The 24,273-nt window shown below is 35.5% G+C and overlaps 1 protein-coding gene across 2 annotated transcripts in view; it reads left to right on the top strand.

The window, feature by feature from the left end:
- The window catches only part of DYNC2H1 (dynein cytoplasmic 2 heavy chain 1), a 388,421-nt gene that overhangs the window by 57,874 nt on the left and 306,274 nt on the right, over nucleotides 1-24,273 (top strand). For both annotated transcript variants that reach the window (XM_040257838.1, XM_040257837.1), the window contains exons 27-39: nucleotides 256-388; nucleotides 486-603; nucleotides 2,628-2,740; nucleotides 4,724-4,843; nucleotides 10,181-10,331; nucleotides 12,282-12,487; nucleotides 13,818-14,000; nucleotides 14,575-14,757; nucleotides 16,677-16,900; nucleotides 17,281-17,396; nucleotides 18,692-18,891; nucleotides 19,648-19,912; nucleotides 21,660-21,867. In XM_040257838.1, the coding sequence (XP_040113772.1) occupies nucleotides 256-388; nucleotides 486-603; nucleotides 2,628-2,740; nucleotides 4,724-4,843; nucleotides 10,181-10,331; nucleotides 12,282-12,487; nucleotides 13,818-14,000; nucleotides 14,575-14,757; nucleotides 16,677-16,900; nucleotides 17,281-17,396; nucleotides 18,692-18,891; nucleotides 19,648-19,912; nucleotides 21,660-21,867 (2,220 nt within the window). The remainder of the gene's footprint in view (nucleotides 1-255; nucleotides 389-485; nucleotides 604-2,627; nucleotides 2,741-4,723; nucleotides 4,844-10,180; nucleotides 10,332-12,281; nucleotides 12,488-13,817; nucleotides 14,001-14,574; nucleotides 14,758-16,676; nucleotides 16,901-17,280; nucleotides 17,397-18,691; nucleotides 18,892-19,647; nucleotides 19,913-21,659; nucleotides 21,868-24,273) is intronic.

The following is a 24,273-nucleotide window of genomic DNA, read 5'->3' as shown; positions in this document are numbered from 1 at the left end:
GCCATTATCTCTATGAGGTAAGGCTTAATATTTGTTTAGTGAGTTGATAAAATAAGAGAATATGCAATAAAGGAGATTAAAAATGGTAATGGGTTATTATTAACTTTAAGGATTATGTATTAGATTTATAATAATGTATTACTGTTATACTGGTATTACTAGTTTGTTTTAAGCAGACAAAGAAAAGCCTCCATATCCCTTTTTCAGCCAAAGACTATTAAAATAGATGTGAAAGTAAGTTTTTTTCTTCTGCAGATCAATAATGCTTGACATCAAGAAAGATAATAGAGTCACAACATTAACTACTCATGCAGGAATCAGAAACTCTCTATTAACGATACTTGATCAGCTTCAAAGATGTCAGAAATCATTAAATGAATTTTTGGAGGTATTTTTTTTTAATCCTTGTATAATAAATTGCAAAGTGCTTTAATATCTTAGTTATTTGAAAAGATAAGTTTTTTCTTTTTGTTTTTATTTTTAAGGAAAAACGCTCAGCATTCCCAAGATTTTACTTTATTGGTGATGATGACTTATTAGAAATACTGGGCCAGTCTACTAATCCATCAGTGATTCAGTCTCACCTTAAGAAGCTTTTTGCTGGTAAGATTCAACATTTATTCAGCAGATATTTATTGAGTTTCAGCTATCTTCCAAGCACAATGTTAGGTTCTTAGGCAGACTGTTGAATAAAATGCAGATCATGTATTCGAAGAACTCAGCTTAGTGGGTGAGGCAAACTAGTAAGTTGACAAATTTCTATGATCAACATAAGCAGTGGGGTTATAGCTGTGTCCATGAAACATCTGTGAATCATTTAGCTCAGTTTTGCATATGTCAAGATGACATCTTGAGTGAGATCTAAAGAATATACGTCTTAGTGTTAGACACTCAATCGTGCCCGACTCTCTGTGACCCCATAGACTATAGCCCGCCAAGCTCCTCTGTCCATGGAGTTCTCCAGGCTAGAATACTGGAGTGTGTTGCCATTTCCTTCTCCAAACATAAGTCTTGAAAGTGAAAGTGGAAGTCACTCAGTCATGTCCAACTCTTTGCGACCCCATGGACTGTATATAGTACATGGAATTCTCCAGGCCAGAATACTGGAGTGGGTAGCGTTTCCCTTCTCCAGGGGATGTTCCCACCCGGGGATTGAACCCAGGTCTCCTGCACTGCAGGCAGATTCTTTACCAGCTGAGCCACAAGGGAAGCCCAATATAAGGTCTGAAAGTGAGGAAGAACATGTCCCTTCATTACTAAGTTTAAAGGTCTCCAGAGTATCATCCCAGTGGATATACTCAGTAGGCAATTATTGTTAGCAGAGGTACCTGGAATGGAGATATAAAATTGGGAGTCATCTGTGTAGAGATGATAATTGTTTACTAACTAAGTTCTGTCCGACTCTTGTGACCCAATGGACTATAGCCCGCTAGGCTCCTCTGTCCATGGGGTTTCCCAGGCAAGAATACTGGGATGGGTTTCTGTTTACTTTTCCAGGGGATCTTCCCCACCGACGGATGAAACCTGTGTCTCTGGCATTGGTAGGTGGATTCATTACCACTGAGTGACCAGGAAGCCCATAAATGATGATTAGGTTATAGGAATAGGAGAGATTACCTGGTAAAGTGGAGAGTTACAGTGCCATATGCTTTGATGTTGTTGAATCATTTAAGTTGAGTAATTGCATTTGGAGTTGGTTTGCTACACAAACAATGATTGTTATTATTTTCTTAAAATATTATTTGTTGGAAAAAGAAATTTCATCTTCACTTATATTCAGGGATTAGTGGACTATAGGCCTACAGGCCAAATCTGATTTACTATCTGTTTTTTTTTTTTTTTTTCTTAAACAAGCTTTTGTTGAAAGGAATACCGCCATGCCCATTATTTTCTGTAGCTGCTTTTGTACTACAAGCATAGAGTTGAGTGACTGACAAAGAGATAGGACCATAAAAACCTCAAATATTTACTCTCCATTGTTTTACAGAAGTATTTACTAACCATTGTGTATCCTAAGCTTTAAAGTGCTTATATCTATAACTGATTTGGCCTATGGAGATAGTACAAAGAGTTCTTCTAATCAGAAAGTTTGCCTTCAAGTTCTACCTCTACTATATGTTAGTTATTAGTTTACTTCTCTGAAATCTAGTTTCTTTCTTTAAATTGTAAATAGTAACCTATGAAGTTTTTCTGAAGATACAAACTAGGTCATATCTGTTTTTTATACCATAAAGTGAGTGTAAATTTTGGGAAAAGGAAGTATTGTTTGCTTTCCCTCTTTGCTCTTATCTTTTTATCTCACATAAGTAGAATCATCAATATGTATTCTTATGTGCTCATTTGTGCCTGGCTTTTTTCAATCATAATATTTTCAACTATATTTTATTCCTTTCTTTGCTGAAAATAGTTGTGCAAATATATCACAGTTTCTCATTCACCTTTTGGGTATTTGGTTTGTTTTTAGTTTTTGGTGATGAAAAGCTGTTGTTTTTTTATTATATAACTGAACTAATATAATTCTAATATATAAATATGTTATGAAGTATACATTTTGTAATCATATATAATATCTAATAACTATGTGTTTAAGGAAGCTTTGCATTTAAATTGTTTCTTTTGTAATACAGGCATACACAGTGTCTGTTTTGATGAGGAATTAAAACATATAACTGCAATGAAATCTTTAGAAGGAGAAGTTGTACCTTTTAAAAATAAAGTTCTTCTGTCCAATAATGTAGAGGTAAGTAATTCTTTTCAAATGTGAAAGTATAAAAAAATTAACAGTATGAACGTTGTATCAAAAGTAATTTGGTCAATTTGTAGAGTATGTTGGTTAATTTAGGCCTTTTAGGAACCTTTCTCATATCTTAAAAATAATTTTTTTTGTTAAGTTCACAATGATTTAATGTTAAGGAGAATATGAATTTTTAGTTTTTGGAATTGCAGCATGTAACTTTGAAAAGAACTTTTTCTTTGAAGTCAAAAAGACTTGGATATTAATTGTAGCTCCACAACTTATTAGCTAAATAACTGAGTCTCAGTTTTCTTAACTATTAAATGAGAAGTCCTACTAGCTATTGCAAAGCCTTTCATTGAAACTTAAAGGAGATAATTGGTGTTAGGTACACTATAGTGTGACTTCCCAGTGGCACCAGTGGTTAAGGACCCACTTGCCAATACCCAAGACATGAGGGATATAAATTTGATCCCTGGATCAGGAAGATCCCCTGGAGGAGGGCAGGGCAACCCACTCCAGTATTCTTGCCTGGAGAATCCCATGGACAGAGGAGCCTGGCGGGCTACAGTCCACGGGGTCGCAGAGTCAGATACAGCTGAAGCAACTCAGTGCGCACACACGCATGCCCACATGGTGTTTGGATATAAGTTCTCAGTAAGTCTCTGTTCTTTTTTTCTTCAGAATCTGAGTTGTATAAGATGATGTAAGTGAACAAGTAAACTTGAAACGAGTGCATTTATACTACAACTATTGGTTAATTTGTTCTATTGGACTAGAAGTGAACTGTCAAATGTCTATTACAGTTACACAGATAAAGCCATCAGCATTAGGATGTATGCATCAAATTATAATTTTTAAGTTCCAAAGTTATCTTCCAACTGCAAGGCAGGTCCAGGCCTTATCATATATATAGCTGTACAGTTTATAAAATGTCCATTCTTGGTTGGGCCTCTACATCTTACTGGATATGGAGTGTATCAATCAGGTGGCTGTAAGCATAGATTTGTTAGGTGGCTATCATGTTTGGTGAAGGGTTTTATTGTTTTTGTTGTTGTTTTCCTTTATTGTAATTTTATTAGGACTGGTGGAATACACAGAGAAAAAGCTGTTAGCAGCTGGGGCACAGCACTCTGGAAGCTCCTGTGATGGTCGCAGAGTAGGTGTCTGCAGTCTCGCACCGAAAGCTCTTACTCTTTAGCTGCGGTGGCTTTTGAACTGGGCAAAACCTTGTGCTCTTTTTAATACTGGAAAACACTCTAAAAATAAACAGTAGACAGCTAGAACTTAGAGTTAAAATAAGTAATGATGAAAAGCTATTGAAGCTTGCAGTTTTGTCCTTATATTTTGTTGAGAGTGATGCAGTTTTTTAAAGTTAAGTAGTGATTCTTAAATATTAATTGTTCTTTTGATCAATTATCATTCTTATTTTGACTTTAGTTAACTTTTATTCTTTTATCTATAATCAAATAATTGAAAAATTGTTTTGACCTTGAAAGAGAATTAATTTTGTTCGAAGAGGGAGCTTAACTCCTTAAATAATATAGTTTACCTTAATGAAGCAATCTTCTTATAGTTACAGTTTTCTAAATATGAGATCATCAGGTTAGCATGAGCCAGGGGACTTAGCCAGTTAGTGTAGCTCTAATTTTCTGGCCCAGCTGTCTAGTTTGGTTTGTCATAATGACGAAACGAATGAGTTACTTTTTAAATGTTCATATTTTTTTGGTTTGTATGGATAATGATAGTGATCTCTAACTACAAATTTTTGAGTTTCACACTTAGCATTATCCCAAGAGGTGAAAAAAATAGTTGTTTTCAATTTATTTAAATAATTTATTAAAAAATATATGCCATTTAGCACATTTTTGGAATGAGAGAGTCAGTAAGAAATTATAACCTTCATGAAATAAAAAATAGAGTCATTAGGTTGTGTTTTTGTTTTATGACTGGTGTAATAAGAAATACATTTTCTAATCTTATTTTCAGACTTGGTTAAATGATTTATCCTTGGAAATGAAGCAAACTTTGAAAGAGTTGTTGATAGAATGTGTTACTGCTGGTCGAAGTTCTCAAGGTGCAATTGACCCATCCTTTTTCCCTTCACAGGTAAGGGAATGTCTTCGTTAGAAGCAGGCATGGTATCATTGGGAGAGCCCTGATCTAGAGGTCAGGAGGCTTAAACAGCTGGGATCTTTGTTGTCCCTTTATCTAGCAGTGAACATTTGACAAATTGCTTACCTTCCTCAGTCCCTCAGCTGTAAAATGTGATGTAGGAACTGCACAATAGTGAAATTCCCTTCCAGCTCGATTAGTTTGCTATAATTTGGATGCTTTCAAAGCAGAAACTTGTTGACATTGCAGCTCTCAAGCCAGCGGTGGGTAGAATTGGGAGGCAGAATCAGTGATGTAGTACTTCCCTGGTTCCAGACGCTTAGTCCTTCACTGATGAAGAATCACAGTCTCTATAACTTTGTCTCTCACTCTTCCCATGAACTAATATAGGAGGTTGGAGCTGGCATAAGTTTAGCAGAGTGTTATTGTAGGTCTCAAGGCAGGAATACTGAAGTGGTTTCCCATTCCCTTCTCCAGTTGACCACATTTTGTCAGAACTCTCCACCATGACCCATCTGTCTTGGGTGGCCCCACACAGCATGGCTCATAGTTTCATTGAGTTAGACAAGGCTGTGGTCCATGTGATTAGATTGGTTAGTTTTCTGTGATGGTGGTTTTCAGTCTGTCTGCCCTATGATGGAGAAGGATAAGAGGCTTATGAAAGGTTCCTGATGGGAGAGACTGATTGAGGGGAAAACTGGGTCTTGTTCTGTGGGTGGGGCCATGCTTAGTAAATCTTTAATCCAATTTTCTGTTGAAGGGTGGGGCTGTGTTCCCTCCCTGCTATTTACCTGGGGCCAAACTATGGTGGAGGTAATGAAGATTATGGTAACCTCAAAATGCTTTTGAACTGTGGTGTTGGAGAAGACTCTTGAGAGTCCCTTGGACTGCAGGGAGATCCAACCAGTCCATCCTAAAGGAAATCAGTCCTGAATGCTCATTGAAAGGACTGATGTTGAAGCTGAAACTCCAGTACTTTGGCCACCTGGTGTGAAGAACTGACTCACTGGAAAAGACCCTGATGCTGGGAAAGATTGAAGGCAGGAGGAGAAGGGGACGAGAGAGGATGAGATGGTTGGATGGCATCACTGACTCAATGGACATGATTTTGAGTAAACTCTGGGAGCTGGTGATGGACAGGGAGGCCTGGCATGCTGCAGTCCATGGGGTCACAAAGAGATGGACACAACTGAGCGACTGAACTGAACTGAAGTGTAGGTCTGAAACAATCACAGCCCTGAACTAGAACTTTGACAGCAAAGAAGAGAGCTAGGTTGCAAGGTTGATACAGATATTGCTGCAGGTCAGTGTTTATAGCAACTTATTTCTGAAACACTGGATGTTGGATATGTATCACAAAACTTGTTCTCACAAAACTTGTTCTGAGCCATATTAAAGTATAGCACTAGGACTTGGATTAAATATCCTGCCTTGTTCAGGATTAGTTTTATTACTGGTTGAGACTAACACTATACAGGTAGGATATCAGGAACTTTAGTTCTTAGGGACTATGAAAGGCAGGCATTGAGATAATCTGTGATTTCTCACAGGAAAATCTACCTGTTTTTTGTTTTTCAAATTAAAACATTTAGCAGCTATTAGAACAGGTTTTTATGTTGGTTCCTCTAAAGCATGAGAAGTTAGATAGGAAACTTGCAACATTTTAGACTGTTAGCTATTTTAGCATTTGTATCAGCTGCAACTTTTAGCAGTTTAAGTCAGGCTAAAATATGTTTTTAAAAAATCTTAAGTTCTCAGAGAAAAATAAAAATAATCATTGATGAATAAAATAATGCCATTGCAAAGCCAGAATTAAAGTGTTTTATTACCTCTGGAAATCTTTCCTAGTATTCTGTCAATTTCCAGGTAGGATTTAAATTGACTTAGAATAAAAGACACAATATTAAAAAATATACCAAAGTAAGAATTGCATAAGAATTATATTGAGGAAATGAGAGTTTTATCAGGAGATGTATTAGGGGTTACAGTCTAAAGAAGGTTGCTGAATTGAGCATGAAACAGTTCTGGGTTCTGAACAGTCAAGAAAAAATATAAATTACTAAAATGTAAATAGCTCATTTATAAGCTGGTTTTAGAAAAGGCAGAGGAACCAGAGATCAAATTGCCAACATCCGCTGGATCATGGAAAAAGCAAGAGAGTTCCAGAAAAACATCTATTTCTGCTTTATTGACTATGCCAAAGCCTTTGATCACAATAAACTGTGGAAAATTCTGAAAGAGATGGGAATACCAGATCACCTGACCTGCCTCTTGAGAAATCTATATGCAGGTCAGGAAGCAACAGTTAGAACTGGACATGAACAACAGGAAATGGGAAAAGGAGTATGTCAAGGCTGTATATTGTCACCCCGCTTATTTAACTTACATGCGGAGTACATCATGAGAAATGCTGGGCTGGAAGAAGCACGAGCTGGAATTAAGATTGCTGGGAGAAATATCAATAACCACAGATATGCAGATGACACCACCCTTATGGCAGAAAGTGAAGAGGAACTAAAAAGCCTCTTGATGAAAGTGAAAGTGGAGAGTGAAAAAGTTGGCTTAAAGCTCAACATTCAGAAAACGAAGTTCATAGCATCTGGTCCCATCACTTCATGGGAAATAGATGGGGAAACAGTGGAAACAGTGTCAGACTTTATTTTGGGGGGGCTCCAAAATCACTGCAGATGATGACTGCAGCCATGAAATTAAAAGACTCTTACTCCTTGGAAGAAAAGTTATGACCAACCTAGATAGCATATTCAAAAGCAGAGACGTTACTTTGCCAACAAAGGTCCATCTAGTCAAGGCTATGGTTTTTTCAGTGGTCATGTATGGATGTGAGAGTTGGACTGTGAAGAAAGCTGAGCGCTGAAGAATTGATACTTTTGAATGTGGTGTTGGAGAAGACTCTTGAGAGTCCTTTGGACTGCAAGGAGATCCAACCCGTCCATTCTGAAGGAGATCAGCCCTGAGTGTTCTTTGGAAGGAATGATGCTAAAGCTGAAACTCTGGGTGTCCTTTCAAAGGAATGATGCTAAAGCTAAAACTCCAGTACTTTGGCCACCTCATGTGAAGAGTTGACTCATTGGAAAAGACTCTGATGCTGGGAGGGATTGAGGGCAGGAGGAAAAGGGGATGACAGAGGATGAGATGGCTGGATGGCATCACTGGCTCGATGGACATGGTTCTGAGTGAACTTTGGGAGGTGATTGACAGGGAGGCCTGGAGTGCTGCGATTCATGGGGTAGCAAAGAGTCGGACACGACTTAGTGACTGAACTGAACCGAACTGAAATAGCTCATTATCTTTGTAAAATGTGAACTACTAAAAATATAAATGTAAATAGTTCATTAGCTCTGTAAAAATGTGAACTACTAAACTGTATCTAGAAAATAATTCTAGTTTACTAGCAGTTAATGTTAAGAAAAAATTATCTCAAGAGACCATATATAAATGGATTGAATAGTATAATTGTCTACATGAATGTCTGAAACAGGTTACTGTGTGCTGTTATTCAGTTCTCTAAAGACATCTTTGTGAGGACCTGAAATAAGGTGGGGAAAGCACTTTCTCGTCTGGGAAGGAGGCAGCATAATAAAGTGGAAAGATTCTGACTTACCTTGGTTCACATCCTATCTTTGGAGTGATTCTTTTGGCCACTTAGTTAAAGAGGGTATAATAACACCTCCATGGCAACTCATTTTGAAGGTTAGATTTTATTAGTGGAGCAGCACCCTTAGTGACCATTATATTTTAGGCAATTAAAATCTTAGTGTCTGTTCAAGTATCTGAATGGTATGTGACATGAGAATTAGTCAAGACTAATGTCTTGAGTATCATTTCTGTTAGTCTCTCATAGAAAGTATAGCAGACTGTTAAAAATTGATATATTGATGTACACTTATTTATAACACAGAAATTCAGTAGTACCGCCTGAATGAAAATTCACATATGTACATATTAGTTTCGAGGTGGCATGTGAACATTTTCATATGAAAATTAAAGAGCAAAGTCTTTTCTTACAAAGCAAGTTTGGATTTGTTTAAATACTTTCCAGTCCAGTTCAGTCACTCAGTCATGTCTGACTCTGCGACCCCTTGAAGTGCAGCACGCCAGGCTTCCCTGTCCATCACCGGCTCTCAGAGCTTACTCAAACTCCTGTCCATCGAGTTGGTGATGCCAACCAACCATCTCATCCTCTGTCATCCCCTTTTCCTTCTCCTTCAATCTTTTGCAGCATCAGGGTCTTTTCCAATGAGTCAGTTCTTCACATCAGGTGGCCAAAGTAAATGCATTACCATATATTTGATTAATTAAATGTTTTACCATATACTTGATTAAAGAATCTGGTGAGTTTTGTACTACAAAGTATGAGAGATGACTTTGCCCTGGAAAGTTACTAATTGATTTTCTTTTTTGTTAAAGAACTTGATGTGGTACTTATATAATGTTCTGACTTAGAGCAAACAGCCCCTTAGCCTGCTATATTGTTTTAAAATGTCTATATAGATAATGAGTTCGTCTGAGAAATAGAGGCATTTAATGATCTTTTCTGGATGCTAAAAGGTAAATATAAGAAAAAGACTATCTGTTCAGTAGTAATTGGTCAGTAGGTTTAGCGCTTTATGTGATGATGGATGGTTCACGTCTTTAGTTTAAAGGAGGGTCCTTTTCCATCTAAGAACTGTTTCAAAGTATTTTAAAATATGTTTTTAAAATCTGGTACTTAAATGTATTGTTTGCTTTATCAGTAACCTTGCTATATAGGTTATATTACAGAAATCCTCACAAACAGCATTAATATTTCATGTTTTATGGGAACATGAAGATGATCTATATTTAGTCTCTATGGGGATTAGATTGAACATACAAATCTTGCTTTAAGATAAAATTGGTATTTTGAAATTGTAGACTTCAGTGGTATACTGAGAGATTATTTTCGAATGCTACAAGATTACTCTTTTTATTAAATAGGATTAAATATTCTGATATCTTTGCTGGTTAACAGAAGCCATTTATGAACCGAGTCATGGGAAGAAAGTACAAAGGCACTTAGGTTATAATAAGCTTAGTGCGTTCAAAGGCCCAAAAATAGGCCTGTAGAAGAATAGTGAGAGATGATTTCTGAGAAGTAGGCTTCAGCTACATCACACAATGCTTTTCCTACAAATGTATTACTCTGTTAATATTTGAGGTGCCAGTAAGACATTCACGTAGGGAGATCCAATATGTAATTGGAAATTTGGAAAGAGGTATCTTTCCTTACATTTATAAAATATTTCTAAATAAATTCACCTTTTAAAAATAATTTTTCTCTTTATTCATTAGATATTATGCTTGGCAGAACAAATTAAATTCACTGAAGATGTAGAAAATGCTATCAAAGATCATAGTCTTCATCAGATTGAAACACAGCTGGTAAATAAGTTAGAGCACTATACTAACATTGATACAAGTTCTGAGGATCCAAGGAATACTGGTATGGAAAAATGTTCCATTTTTTGCTGACTTTTGTTATTTGAACATTTCTTTTAGTATTCTATCTTTATTTATCTATTGTGCTTTTGTCTGTCAATCAATCAATAATCTGTCTATTTTGGAGGTTAATTTAGGAATTATAATAGATATACTTAACTTTTATATTGTACTTGGAATCAATAATTTATTATTTTTTATGGAATGTAGAAACCTTACCATTGTATAGATTTCTTTATCCTCCCCCTTTTATGTTTTCAATGTGTATATTTACCTTTATCTATATATTATATATTAGATATATATTTATCTATGTGTGTATATATAGAGATATTTATCTATATACATTGAAAACTCCATGAGAGTCTAACTTTTCCTTTTACCATCACCTGTATTTCAGAGGACCTGAGAATAGTTTACTGTATTTAGATGCTTACCATTTCTGTTGCCGATCCTTCATCTTGGTTTCTTCTGGTGTCATTATCTTTGTTTGAAGAATTTCGTTTAGTGTTTCTTTTAGAGCTTCCCTGGTAGCTCAGAGGTTAAAGCGTCTGCCTGCAATACGGGAGACCTGGGTTCGATCCCTGGGTCGGGAAGATCCCCTGGAGAAGGAAATGGCAACCCACTCCAGTATTCTTGCCCGGAGAATCCATGGACGGAGGAGCCTGGTGGGCTACAGTCCACGGGGTCACAAAGAGTCAGACACGACTGAGCGACTTCACTCACTTGCTGAATACGAATCTTACAGATTTCCTTCACTTGAGAATATCTTCATTGAGTTGTTGTTGTTTTTTTTTTTTTTTTTTTTTTTTTGGTTCTTTTCATGTTGAATGATTTCAGATTGTATCCTGGACATTTTGAATATTGTGTTACAATAATCTGAGTCTTATTTAAATTTTCCGGATAGTGTTGATATTTTTCTGTGAGCAAGTGCTCTCGTTAGGTTCAGCCCAAGTTCCAGTCAGCCTTCTGTGGGCTGTGGGTCCCACGTCTCTTCTGTCTGTGCTGTGTTCTTCAGATCCTCGGACCTTTCCCCCATGTGTGCCGCCTAGTGGCCAGTCATCAAAGGCCGATTTAATCTGCACCTCAGTCTAGGTTCAGTTCTCTCAGGAAGAAGTTTCCAGGATGTCTTCCCCGGCTCCTCCGGCTCCGTGAACGCCCCCGGGTTCTGTGGTTCCCTCGGGCTACCCTTTTGACTTCCGGTCAGAGAGCAGGGGCTCCCTGCGCTCTCCCGCACACTTCCTGTGACTGGGCCGTGTCTTGAACCATCTGATGGAGAGAAGAGAGAAAAGAGCAGTTTGGGTTTGTCTCCTTTCTTGGGGTCATGGCTTCTCTAATTTGAGAGGGCGGTTCTCTCCCTTCGGAGTTTTAGGCATTTCTGGGATTCCCCTGCCAGCGCTGTGGCTATGGGGAGACTCCATTTTTGCTTTTCAACTCGGAGGTAGAGGCCTTGTCCTTGAACTCTCTCTCGTAACACCACTGTGGTTTCTGGCAACACTGAGTCCAGGTCCATGCATGTAAGAGAGAAAAAAGGAAAAAGGTAAACTTAGCACTGGTTTGGTTGTACTTCTGATTCTGTCCTTCCCCAATTTGCCTGATACTCTTTACTTCTGCAGTCTTAAATAGCTGTTTAATGCAGGTTGTGTGTGTTTTATACCTGCATTCAGAGGGAGAGCCAGGCTGAGTGTCCTTACTCCCTTGGAGAAGGACCTAGAACCCCTGTTTCATTGAATTTTTAGTTTTTACACTCACAGTTCTTATTGGTGCATTTGACGTTCTTTTGAGTTGCATGATGTATGTTACTGTACTGTTAAGATGGATTATGAAATTAAATGCACTAAGGAATCATATATATATAACTTTGCTAAGGAATCATTCATATATATACATATAAAATGTTGAAGTACATAAATCACAGGCTAACATTTTCTCCAATTATTTTAATTATATACAGAATCTGGCATTCTGGAGCTTAAACTTAAAGCGCTTATTCTTGACATTATTCATAATATTGATGTGGTGAAGCAGTTAAACCAAGTGCAAATTCATACAGTTGAAGACTGGGCTTGGAAAAAACAAGTTAGATTCTATATGAAAAGTGATCACACATGTTATGTTCAAATGGTGGATTCTGAACTTCAGTATACTTATGAATACCAGGTATGCCTTATGGCAGAAATGTTTAATTTTTCCATTTAGAAATTATTTACTTTAAAGGAAATTTGCTATTGAATGAAAGAGTTATTTTAATTTTAGTTGTAACTTTTAAGAGTTTTGTTTGTGTTATTGTCTTCTATTTCATCATAATTAGAAAGATGCTATATTGGAAAAATTCTGTTTACAAAAAAGTTAAAATAATGGCAGTGTTGTGCTGAATTCTTTAAATGTGCCATTTCTTGAAGTAGTATTTATTTATGTAGACTGAAATATTTCTCTAATCCAAAGAGAAGTGAATATTAGGCAACCTTGGTAGAAACAATTTGGTTTGTCTCTCCTTTTACAAGGCCGAAATTAGTTAATATGTTAAAGTATGTTTGTTAAATATCTTCAGTTTGTAAGGTAAAAGAATTTTAAAGCAAATAATGTAATCTGTTCTCAAAAAATCCATCTGTATGCTCTTTGCCTTTTTCCATCATAGTGAATCAGTCATCAGGATATGTTTGACATTTATGTTAATAAGCATGTCAGGAGAATTGCCTGCTGGCTCTTTCAAAAAGGAAATTAATTTTGAGACCCAAATCTGTCCACTTAAATTGAAGAAAAAACTCTATAAAATGCAATTTGAATCTGTTTTTTGAGAATTATTTGGTAATTTAAGATTATTAATTTCATAAGGAATTTTCCAGATTAATTATACTTTGAGATTTCCAAAGTAGTTCTGATTTGTGAAGATGGTAAAATTTAAGGAATTTTAAAATACAAAATAGAATTATTGTATGCAGTTGTATTGAGTTGTATTGGAAAGTGTGTAATTGTATACAGTTTTTTAATTTATCTGTCTTTGAGGTATATATTTGTGACATTATCAACAACTTGATTGGGGGATATATACATATGTGTGTATGTATATATATATGTGTGTGTATATATATGTGTGTGTATATATATGTGTGTGTGTGTGTGTGTGTATATATATATATATATATATATGGCTGAGTCCCTTCACTGTTCACCTGAAACTGTCACAACATTGTTAATTGGCTATACCCCAATACAAAATTTTTTGTTGTTAAAAAACAAAAAAGAACTTGAGAGACTATATGGAAAACCTAACAGTTTATCAATTGAGGATAGAATAAAATGCATGCTTGAGAAATAACTAAGTTGAATTCCATTTTGTGCTTTAGAAAGTTTCTTTACTAAAGTATTTTTTAGTAAACAACTTTAAATTTTTGTTGCCTTTTAGACTTTTTAACTAGAATCTCTCACTATATGATATTTGTAATGTTGAATAGAATGTGAATGTTTGAAATTTATATTTCTCATATAGGGTAATGCTCCCAAGCTTGTTTATACTCCTCTGACGGACAAGTGCTACCTAACTCTCACTCAAGCCATGAAGATGGGACTTGGAGGAAATCCTTATGGTCCAGCTGGAACTGGAAAAACTGAATCAGTAAAAGCTTTAGGTGGACTTCTTGGAAGACAAGTTTTAGTTTTCAATTGTGATGAGGTAGAATAAATAATTATCAAACTATGTAATAGTGTCTTAGATGTTTGAAATAATTTTTACATATTTATATATATGAAATGCTATATTTTAAATCACTCTACTTCTGAAAATGAAATTTGTTTTGAGAAGTAAAATGGAGAGAGGTTGCATATAGTATAGTCTAAAAGCTTTTCTAAAGATAACTATTATAAGAAATAATTTTAAATATTGAATGAAGATTTATGTTAGAGTGTAGAAAAACACTTGTTGTAAGGAGAATAGTGAAGATAGGAGGAGAAAATCTTAAATTCATTAAAAGTACCATTTTCAGAGCATTATGTGTAGGATTTATATTTTGACTTAAAGAATAACTAAAACAAAATCTTTAGTTCTTGTGCTTTTCAGAATGCTTTCACATGAATTATTTAGTTTATTCCTTGAAACCACCCTAGTTTTTAAAAGAATAACTAATAAAGAACCAAAGGGCATAGATGGATGAAATGATTATCTTCTCACTAAATGATATAAAGTATTAGATTATTATTAGAGTTTTTAATTATGTTTAATGAATATAATTTTAATTGTTATTTTTAAGGGCATCGATGTGAAGTCAATGGGACGAATATTTGTTGGCTTGGTAAAGTGTGGGGCCTGGGGTTGTTTTGATGAATTCAATAGACTGGAAGAATCTGTACTGTCTGCAGTTTCTATGCAAATCCAGACAATTCAAGATGCTTTGAAGAATCATAGATCTGTGTGTGAGCTGCTTGGCAAGGAGGTATAGCTACGTCAGAAATTTAAAGAATTAAAATATTCAGAAATTTAAAGAATTAAAATATTTTATAAGACTTTGTGTTACTCATACTCAGGCAAATAGTCTATCTTTATTGCTTCTGGCACCCTTGTTTCTAATTTGTGACCAGTGTGTTAAACCTTTTTACCTGTGAATTGTCTCTGAATTTCTCACCTTTTTTTGGTCCCATTTCCACTATTCATTTTCAAACTTTCAGTATTGAATAATCCAGTTATAATAATATTTGCTAACATTTATCAAACACTCTATGCTGGCACTGTGCTTAATGCTTTTATATTTTGTTTTACTTAGTACTCACCACAATTCTTTGAGTTAGGTACTGTTATATTTTTTTCACTTTATGGATGAGGAAACTACAGCTTGGTAAGTTAGCATAAGTAGTGGTGTTGGAAATTGAACTCAGTGTGTCTAACTCTGAAATTCATGTTTTTAATCACTATTCTATATGAATCTTCATAAACATTTAGCTATTCTGCTGCTGCTTACTTCTCCACATAGGAAATATACATTCATGTCATTAGAATGTAAACTTATTTGTATATAAAATATAGATTTTTCTCTATATATGTAATGGTGAACACACTGGAAGTGGAAAGAGCTGTGAAATTATCCTGTTCTCCATAATGACATTTTCACAATACAAGTTTTTCAGGGTAGGCTAAGTAGAACCAATTCCAAATTTCTTGTAACTTCTGAGTTTACAGGAGTAAAATTTAAATGTTTAAACTCTTTCTTCACAAAGAAAAGAGAAACTATTAAGTTTTTACCTTTTACCATCAAAATTTATTTTTTCCCCGGTTCATTTTTGTCATTTCTTCCTCTTAGAAAGAAAAATTGTTCTTTTTGCCAACCCAAGCTAAATTTTCCGTCTATACTTTGGGATCCGCTTTCCAGGGACTTTCTCTTCAGAGTTATTCCTGTCCTCCTTGTTCCCATTTCTCACTGGCTTTTAAACATAATCACATAATTTTCCTTCTAAATTATGTACAATATTATATATACTAATACTGTAGTATACTATTTAGTATAATTAAAACATAAGCAAAGTGAAAGTGAAAGTAAAATTGCTCAGTCTTGTCCGACTCTCTGTGACCCCATGGACTGTAGCCTACCAGTCTCCTCAGTCTATGCAAGAATACAGGAGTGGGTTGCCATTTCCTTCTCCGGGGATGTTCCGGACCCAGGGATCGAACCCTGGTCTTCCGCATTGCAGGCAGATGCTTTACCATCTGAGCTACCAGGGAAGCCCAAAACATAAGCAAACCTTCCCTTAATTCATCTTTTCTTCCACCATTCTCTTTTTCTTTTCTTTCCTTTATAGCCAGATTTTTTACTCTAGGTATTTCTGCTTCATTGTTGTTCATTCCTTGTTTACACATTATAATTCTAATTTTTCTATTCTTACTGCTTTGTTGAAAATACTCCCACTAGATAGTCTCAAGATATTTTACTCTTCACTGTCATAGCATTTATTAACTATAATTGCTTTGACTGTAGTATTCAATAGACTATAAATTCCAAAAGATCATGAACTATTACTGACTTTGATTCAGAGTTGGGTTGTCTCTGTATACTTAAGAAAGCACCTAACACAAGGGAGGCTTTTAATAAACACAATATTGACTAAATGGACAGTCAAACTGGTTACCGTCACTGAAACTTTCAGCCTCAAAAAACTGAGTATAAAGAATTTCTATAAAGTAGTATAGTTCCTAAGGAGTTTTATTACATGTTGAGTAGATGTTTAGCACCCTAGTGGTTACTTTTTGCTAAGGTATAAGATGTGTGTGTAGAAATATGTCACAATAAAACTTCTATTGGCAATATATTTTATAGTTACAGTTTCAAATACTTGATGCCTGTGTTTTAAATTCATATTTCAGGTAGAAATAAATTCTAATTCTGGAATCTTTATCACTATGAATCCTGCTGGAAAAGGCTATGGTGGAAGACAAAAACTGCCTGATAATCTTAAACAACTTTTTAGGCCAGTAGCCATGTCTCGTCCAGACAATGAGCTTATTGCAGAAGTTATTCTCTATTCAGAAGGCTTTAAAGATGCTAAAGTGTTGGGCAGAAAATTGGTAGCTATCTTCAATCTATCCAGGTGAGTTTTCTTATTTTAAATTTTGAAATACTTTGTGTTTCCAGTGATTTGTCATGGCTATTAATGACCATTTTCCACATTTGTCTAATTATATTGTACCTCAGGTATAGATAGGACAGATTTTAGTTTGAATAACAAAAATGTCTGGCTCAAAAGTACTTGTTTTTAAATACTATTGATTTAATTTCAGTTTTTTTTCCTGTAAAACATATTTAATGGAGTACTCTAGCTAAATGATATTTATTAGACTAAATTTCTGATTTACGAAATTAATTTTCTGATTTCTGTGTGTCAGTAGTTGGATTCTGTATCTTTTAGTATAATTAAGTGGATTTCTTATGGCTATTTGATGCTTTATGATTTCCGTGTCTTTACTTAAGGGAACTTTTGACACCTCAGCAACATTATGATTGGGGTTTGAGAGCTTTGAAAACAGTTCTAAGAGGAAGTGGAAATCTTCTTAGACAGCTGAAGAAAACTAGTGTTAAACAAAATGGTATGATTCATTATTTCAATTATAATCTCACTTTTTAAAATAAGTTTTGATTTAGTATAGTTTTAGATTTATATAAAAGGTATACATATAATATAGAGGGCTTCTGAATGTTATGCCCCTCCAGTTTCTCCTGTGTTAACATATTAGTATGATACATTTATTAATTCTAATGAACCAATGTTGCTTCATTATTTTTTGATAAAGTCCATAATTTATCCAGATTTTTCATGATTTTTTCTTAATGTCCCATCATAACTTCTAAACATGCATTAAATATTAAACATTTGCAGTATATAGGGGAATAGTCTAGTCCACTTGTTCTCAATCCTTAATGTGAATTAGAATCACCTAGAGGCTTGTTAGGACACAGATTTTTGGATCCTACCCTCAAAGTTCCTGACTTGGTAGTTCTGGAATAGTGTCTGAAAATTTATATAGTCTTAAAACAGCAACAGAAACCTTAGAAAAACATGGAGATGTTCTCTTTCAAGGAGATAGTATACCAAACAAAATTATTCTTTCAAAGAGAAATTTTAAGATTTCAAAAAAATGCCTGTTAACCTAAGAATAATTTTAGATTTATTAAAGTTGCAAAGTTGGCATTTCCATTGTTTCATCTTATTTGTTGTTGTTTAGTCGCAAAATCATGTCTGATTTTTTTTATGACCCTGTGGACTGTAGCCCACCAGGCTCCTTTGTCCGTGGAATTTTCTAGGCAAGAATACCGGAGTGGGTTGCCATTTCCATCTCCAGGGGATCTTCCCGACCCAGGGACTGGACCTGGGTCTCCCGCACTGGCAGGTGGATTACAGGCAGATCTTGACCACTGAGCTACCAGGGATGCCCCTTTACTGTGGTACATTTGTCAAAACTGAGCAACTAAGGCTGATACATGAGGATTAACTAAAGTCCAAACTTCATTTGAATTTCACCTGTTTTATCACTGCCGTCCTCTTTCTGTTCCAAGATTGACTCTAGGGTGCCGTGTTGCGTTAAGTTGCCATGTCTCCTTGGTATACTCTGCTCTGTGACAGTCTCTCAGTCTGTTTTTATTAATTAAAGTCTGGGTACCCTGGAATTCAGATTTCATGGAAAAGTGTTCATAACTCAGTAATACTTGTTTTGCAGCAGTTAAAAGATAGTTGAGTAAGCTTGCTAATTAACATAATAGCATATGCCATAAATGTTACTAAATTCTAGTATGTAAGTTACTTATAATAGTGGATATCAAGACACTTGAAAACTTTACAGTCATTAGATTCATAACTAGTTTTAAAATGAAACTTTTTTTCTAGTTAATGAAAGTCATATTGTGGTACAAGCACTGAGACTTAATACAATGTCAAAGTTTACATTTGCTGATTGCACTCGGTTTGATGCACTGATTAAAGATGTGTTTCCTGGAATCGACTTTAAAGAAGTAGAATATGACGAACTGAGTGCTGCGCTGAAGCAAGTCTTTGAGGAGGCCAATTATGAGATCGTATCCCATCAGGTAACTGTCAAGAATACCCCATCATATGTTCATTTTTCAGCTTATCTTTCATCTTTCAGTTTAAATCTTACTCACTCTTTGAAGCCTTCCCTAATTTTTGAATCTAAATTAGATCCCTCAGCTGTGTGCTTTCTTTACCTTTGTAATATAGACATTTTAATGTTCAACTGGATGATTAATATTGATTCTCTCCCACCAGATAGTTGTCTCCACGAAAAGTGGGATCCATGTCTATTTTACTATTTTATTCCCAGTGCCTATAATGGAGTCTGGCACTAATATCAATAGATCTATCATATGTATTTTTGATAGTTGATTATGTATGATTTAAACTTTGACAGTATCTTAGGAGAACTTCACTTTAGTAGGTCTTTTTATGAAGCAAAAATGAATGTTCAAAATGAATTCCTTTTCCTCAGAATTTTTTTTTTTTTTTGGAGAGAGACAGGTTATAAATGAATGAATCAATTGGCAAAGCGAATAAAATATTGAATGTATTTTGTTTGAATGAATAAATGAGGGAAGACAACCATGAACATTTGATAACTTGCTTCTTTTAAAGAAATATGAAATTAAAGATCCTGTTGTGTGTTCAGATTTATTTCATGATTCTTTTATTTAAGGCTTTATCTTCCATTGAAGTAGTAAAAGGTTTAATTTATGTGTTTGAAATAGAACAACTGTTACAGATTGAAAGTGAAATTGTGTATGATTGTACATGGTAAATCATATATGCATATATTTCTTTTCTACTAGATCAAGAAGGCTTTAGAATTATATGAACAGTTACGCCAGAGGATGGGAGTTGTTATTGTTGGCCCAAGTGGTGCTGGAAAATCTACTCTTTGGAGAATGTTAAGGGCAGCGCTTTGTAAAACTGGCAAAGTGGTAAAACAGTATACCATGAATCCCAAAGCTATGCCTAGACATCAGTTACTAGGCCATATTGACATGGATACAAGGGAATGGTCTGATGGTGTTTTGACAAATAGTGCTCGTCAAGTAGTTCGAGAACCTCAAGGTTGGTCTCTGTTGTGTGACTCATTGATTTATTTTAGAGGATGTTAGAACTTGTCTGTAATTCTGTCTTTTTTGAGTCTTATACATGACCATAACCTGCTGTGTCGTGATCTACATTGATATTTCACTTTGGAATAAAAGACATGTTATTGTTTTTATCTGTACTCTATAGCAAAACTTTTATTATAATAGAAACGTCCAAGTAATCTGGGTAAATTGTAGTTCATAACTAGATTAATCTATTGAATAAATATAACATCTTTGCTTAATTGATATTGTAATGCCTCATAAATAAGCAAATTGACAAATTTTTATTTGGGATTAAAATTTGTGTGTGTACACGAACTTACCACTTTGAATACAGCACTTTCAAGAATTTTGAAAATTTAAGTCATGATTGTAAGCTTCTGGTCTAAATTTTTGGCTTGATATTTAACAGAATTTTTGGTCATAATCTAAGAATACTCCCTACTTTTTGTTAGGTCACAATTTAACAACTTGCTCACTGCTTCTCCCCTTTGAAGTTACCCTTTTATATATAAAAGAGATTTGACAGTGGTGTATTTTTTACTTCTCATGTGGAACACTGAAGTGTAGCTTTCTCATATTTTCTTAAAGCACTATTACATAGAAAGCATTCATACATTCTAATGACATGGTAGAAGACAAAATGTAAAGAATATCTCACAAGCTTGTGGAAATAGAAATACCTAGGTCTTACTTAAAGCTCAACATTCAGAAAACTAAGATCATGGCATCCAGTCCTACCACTTGATGGCAAGTAGATGGGGAAACAGTGGCTGACTATTTTTTTGGGCTCAAAATCACTGCAGATGGTGATTGCAGCCATGAAATTAAAAGATGCTTATTCCTTGCAAGGAAAGTTGTGACCAACCTAGACAGCATATTAAAAAGCAGAGACATTACTTTGCAAAAAAAGGTCTGTCTAGTCAAGGCTATGGTTTTTCCAGTAGTCATGTATGGATGTGAGAGTTGGAATATAAAGAAAGCTGATCACCGAAGAATTGATGCTTTTGAACTCTGGTGTTGGAGGAGACGCTTGAGAGTCCCTTGGACTGCAAAGAGATCCAACCAGTCTATCCTAAAGGAGATCAGTCCTGGGTGTTCATTGGAAGGACTGATGTTGAAACTGAAACTCCAATACGTTGGCCACCTGATGCCAAGAGCTGACTCATTAGAAAAGACCCTGATGCTGGAAAAGTTTGAGGGAAGGAGGAGAAGGGGACGACAGAGGATGAGATGGCTGGATGGCATCACCGACTCAATGGACATAGGTTTGGGTGAACTCCGGGAGTTAGTGATGGACAGGGAGGCCTGGCATGCTGTGGTTCATGGGGTCGCAAAGAGCTGGACACAACTGAGCCACTAAACTGAACTGAAGGTCTTGCAAACCATGTTTTCTTTTATTGAGATTTCAGTTCTATATGTTCATTAAATAAATAGAGCCTTCAGTTCAGTTCAGTTCAGTTCAGTTCAGTCACTCAGCCTTTACCATGGAGTATATTACTGGGTCTTTGTCCAACTGAGCCAGGATTGCCTATGGGTTCTCCACACATTTGTAGTATAAATTCACATGAAAAACTTCAACTTGTTCTTTATATTTGGCTTCAGAAATATAAAATAATATGAAAATTGCTTCTAAAGAATAATATTTTTTTATTCTTTATATTTAAATAATTATTATCCTTAAACATTTATTTTGCTCTCTGATTTTTGTTTGAAAATAGATGTTAGCTCATGGATAATCTGTGATGGTGACATTGATCCTGAATGGATAGAATCTCTGAATTCTGTTCTGGATGATAATCGACTACTCACTATGCCTAGTGGAGAAAGGATTCAGTTTGGCCAAAATGTTAACTTTGTATTTGAAACTCATGATTTAAGTTGTGCCTCACCAGCTACAATATCTAGAATGGGAATGATCTTTCTTAGGTAAGTGCATTTGTATACATTGTGTTAGAATATTTTCAATTATTATTTTGGTTTCATAGCTAAGTGACATAAGTGATACATGAGTAATATGTGAATATTTATTTTTTTCATTGTTTATTAACTTCTTTGTTACATTTTTATTCATTCAGAGTTCCTGTTTATTTAGTTGAATTATTTCAGCAGTATAGTGGTATCACAGGAGAAAGACATGGCAACACACTCCAGTATTCTTGCCTAGAGAATCCTATGGACAGAGGAGCTTGGTGGGCTGCTGTCCATAGGGTTGCACAAAGTTGGAGACAACTGAAGCCACTTAGCATGCATGCATTGGAGAAGGAAATGGCAACCCACTCCAGTGTTCTTGCCTGGAGAATCCCAGGGATGGAGGAGCCTCGTGGGTTGCTGTCTCTGGGTTCACGCAGGGTTGGACACGACTGAAGCGACTTAGCAGCAGCAGCAGCAGTAGTGGTATCACAATTACTAAATAATTATTTTTTGTTTGCATAAATGAAACAGCAAGTATTAATATTTGTTTTTCTTTTTTCTATAACTTTTCTTTAAATATTATGAATGAGTTCAGAGAAGTGAACATACTACTTATGAGCTGGAGGCTAATAATTTAAAGCTGAAGGCAATGGCACACCACTCCAGTACTCTGGCCTGGAAAATCTCATGGATGGGGGAACCTGGTGGGCTACAGTCCGTGGTTTGCAAGAGTCAGACATGACTTAGCCACTAAACCACCATTGACAACAAAGACTTTATGCTGAAAAGAGTTTAGCAGCTTTCCTTTGTCTGTTTTGAGTGTATCCAATGTAATTTACATATTTACCTTTGATCTTTTATTTCTTTTCCTTATTAAATGGATAGAAATGTGGGAGGAGACATTCAAGGACTCAGTATTTACTCGTGTTACTGTGAAACACTGGTAGAGGATGGGAGAAATGACAGAATTGCGGGCCCTTGTAACTTCTAAAGTTATTAGTCTATAAGTTGTTTTTACTATAATTTTTATAAATGTGTAACATGTAATTCAGAGAAGGCAGTGGCAACCCACTTCAGTACTCTTGCCTGGAAAATCCCATGGGTGGAGGAGCCTGGTAGGCTGCAGTCCACGAGGTCGCTAAGAGTTGGATACAACTGAGTGACTTCACTTTCACGCATTGGAGAAGGAAATGGCAACCCACTCCAGTGTTCTTGCCTGGAGAATCCCAGGGATGGGGGAGCCTGGTGGACTGCGGTCTGTGGGGTCACACAGAGTCAGACACGACTGAAGCGACTTAGCAGCAGCAGCAACATGTAATTTTGAATAAGATGTCAATATTATGTATAATTTCAAACATTGGATGTTACTCAAATAATTAAGTGCTTTGCTAAAAAAAAATTAGATTTTACTTTAGCATGATTTTCAAGTTTCAGTAGTGGCATGGGAATTTAGATGGTCAGCTTTTCTGGAGATAGAGAAAAAGAAAAAGTATTTTTAAAGATCTGCATCAGGATGCAGTGCACCTTGTCTAATGTGCATTTGAATCACCTAGGGATATTGTTAAAGCAAAGATTTTGCTTTATTAGGTCTAGGATGGTACTTGGGATTCTGTAGACCCCACTTTGGGTAGAAATGGTTTAGACCACTTTGTGGTTAACTTGTAGATGTGTAATTCTTCTTTAATTTATACTTACAATGATAGAGGTGAGGTTTATTTGGTTTGTTTTATAGAAAATAACTATATATATACACACACTTATATGTGCTTATATAAGTAGAAGTAGTGTATATACACATATATATACAGAAGTAACTAAAAAATGAACTCTTGTATGCTAGCAGATAGAGTGCATATGTAGAATAATGTTTATTGGAGCAGAAATTTATTTTGAAAGTAAATTTATGATTTACTCCTAAACAATTTTTTTTTTTGGTCTTATAGTTTATTTTTATTTTTTTACAATACTGTATTGGTTTTGCCATACATTGACATGAATCCACCACAGGTGTACATGAGTTCCCAACCCTGAACCCCCCTCCCACCACCCTCCCTATATCATCTCTCTGGGTCATCCCAGTGCACCAGCCCCAAGCATCCTGTATCCTGTATCAAACCTAGACTGGCGATTCGTTTCTTACATGATAGTATACATGTTTCAATGCCATTCTCCCAAATCATTCCACCCTCTCCCTCTCCCACAGAGTCCAAAACTCTGTTCTTTACATCTGTGTCTCTTTTGCTGTCTCGCATACAGGGTTATCATTACCATCTTTCTAAATTCCATATATATGCATTAGTATACTGTATTGGTGTTTTTCTTTCTGGCTTACTTCACTCTGTATAATCGGCTCCAGTTTCATCCACCTCATTAGAACTGATTCAAATGTATTTTTTTTTTTCTTAATTTTTTTTTAACTTT

Source organism: Oryx dammah, unplaced genomic scaffold (assembly GCF_014754425.2).
Source record: "Oryx dammah isolate SB20612 unplaced genomic scaffold, SCBI_Odam_1.1 HiC_scaffold_17, whole genome shotgun sequence".
Taxonomy (NCBI): Eukaryota; Metazoa; Chordata; class Mammalia; order Artiodactyla; family Bovidae; genus Oryx; species Oryx dammah.
This window is presented reverse-complemented; position numbering and strand designations above follow the sequence as displayed.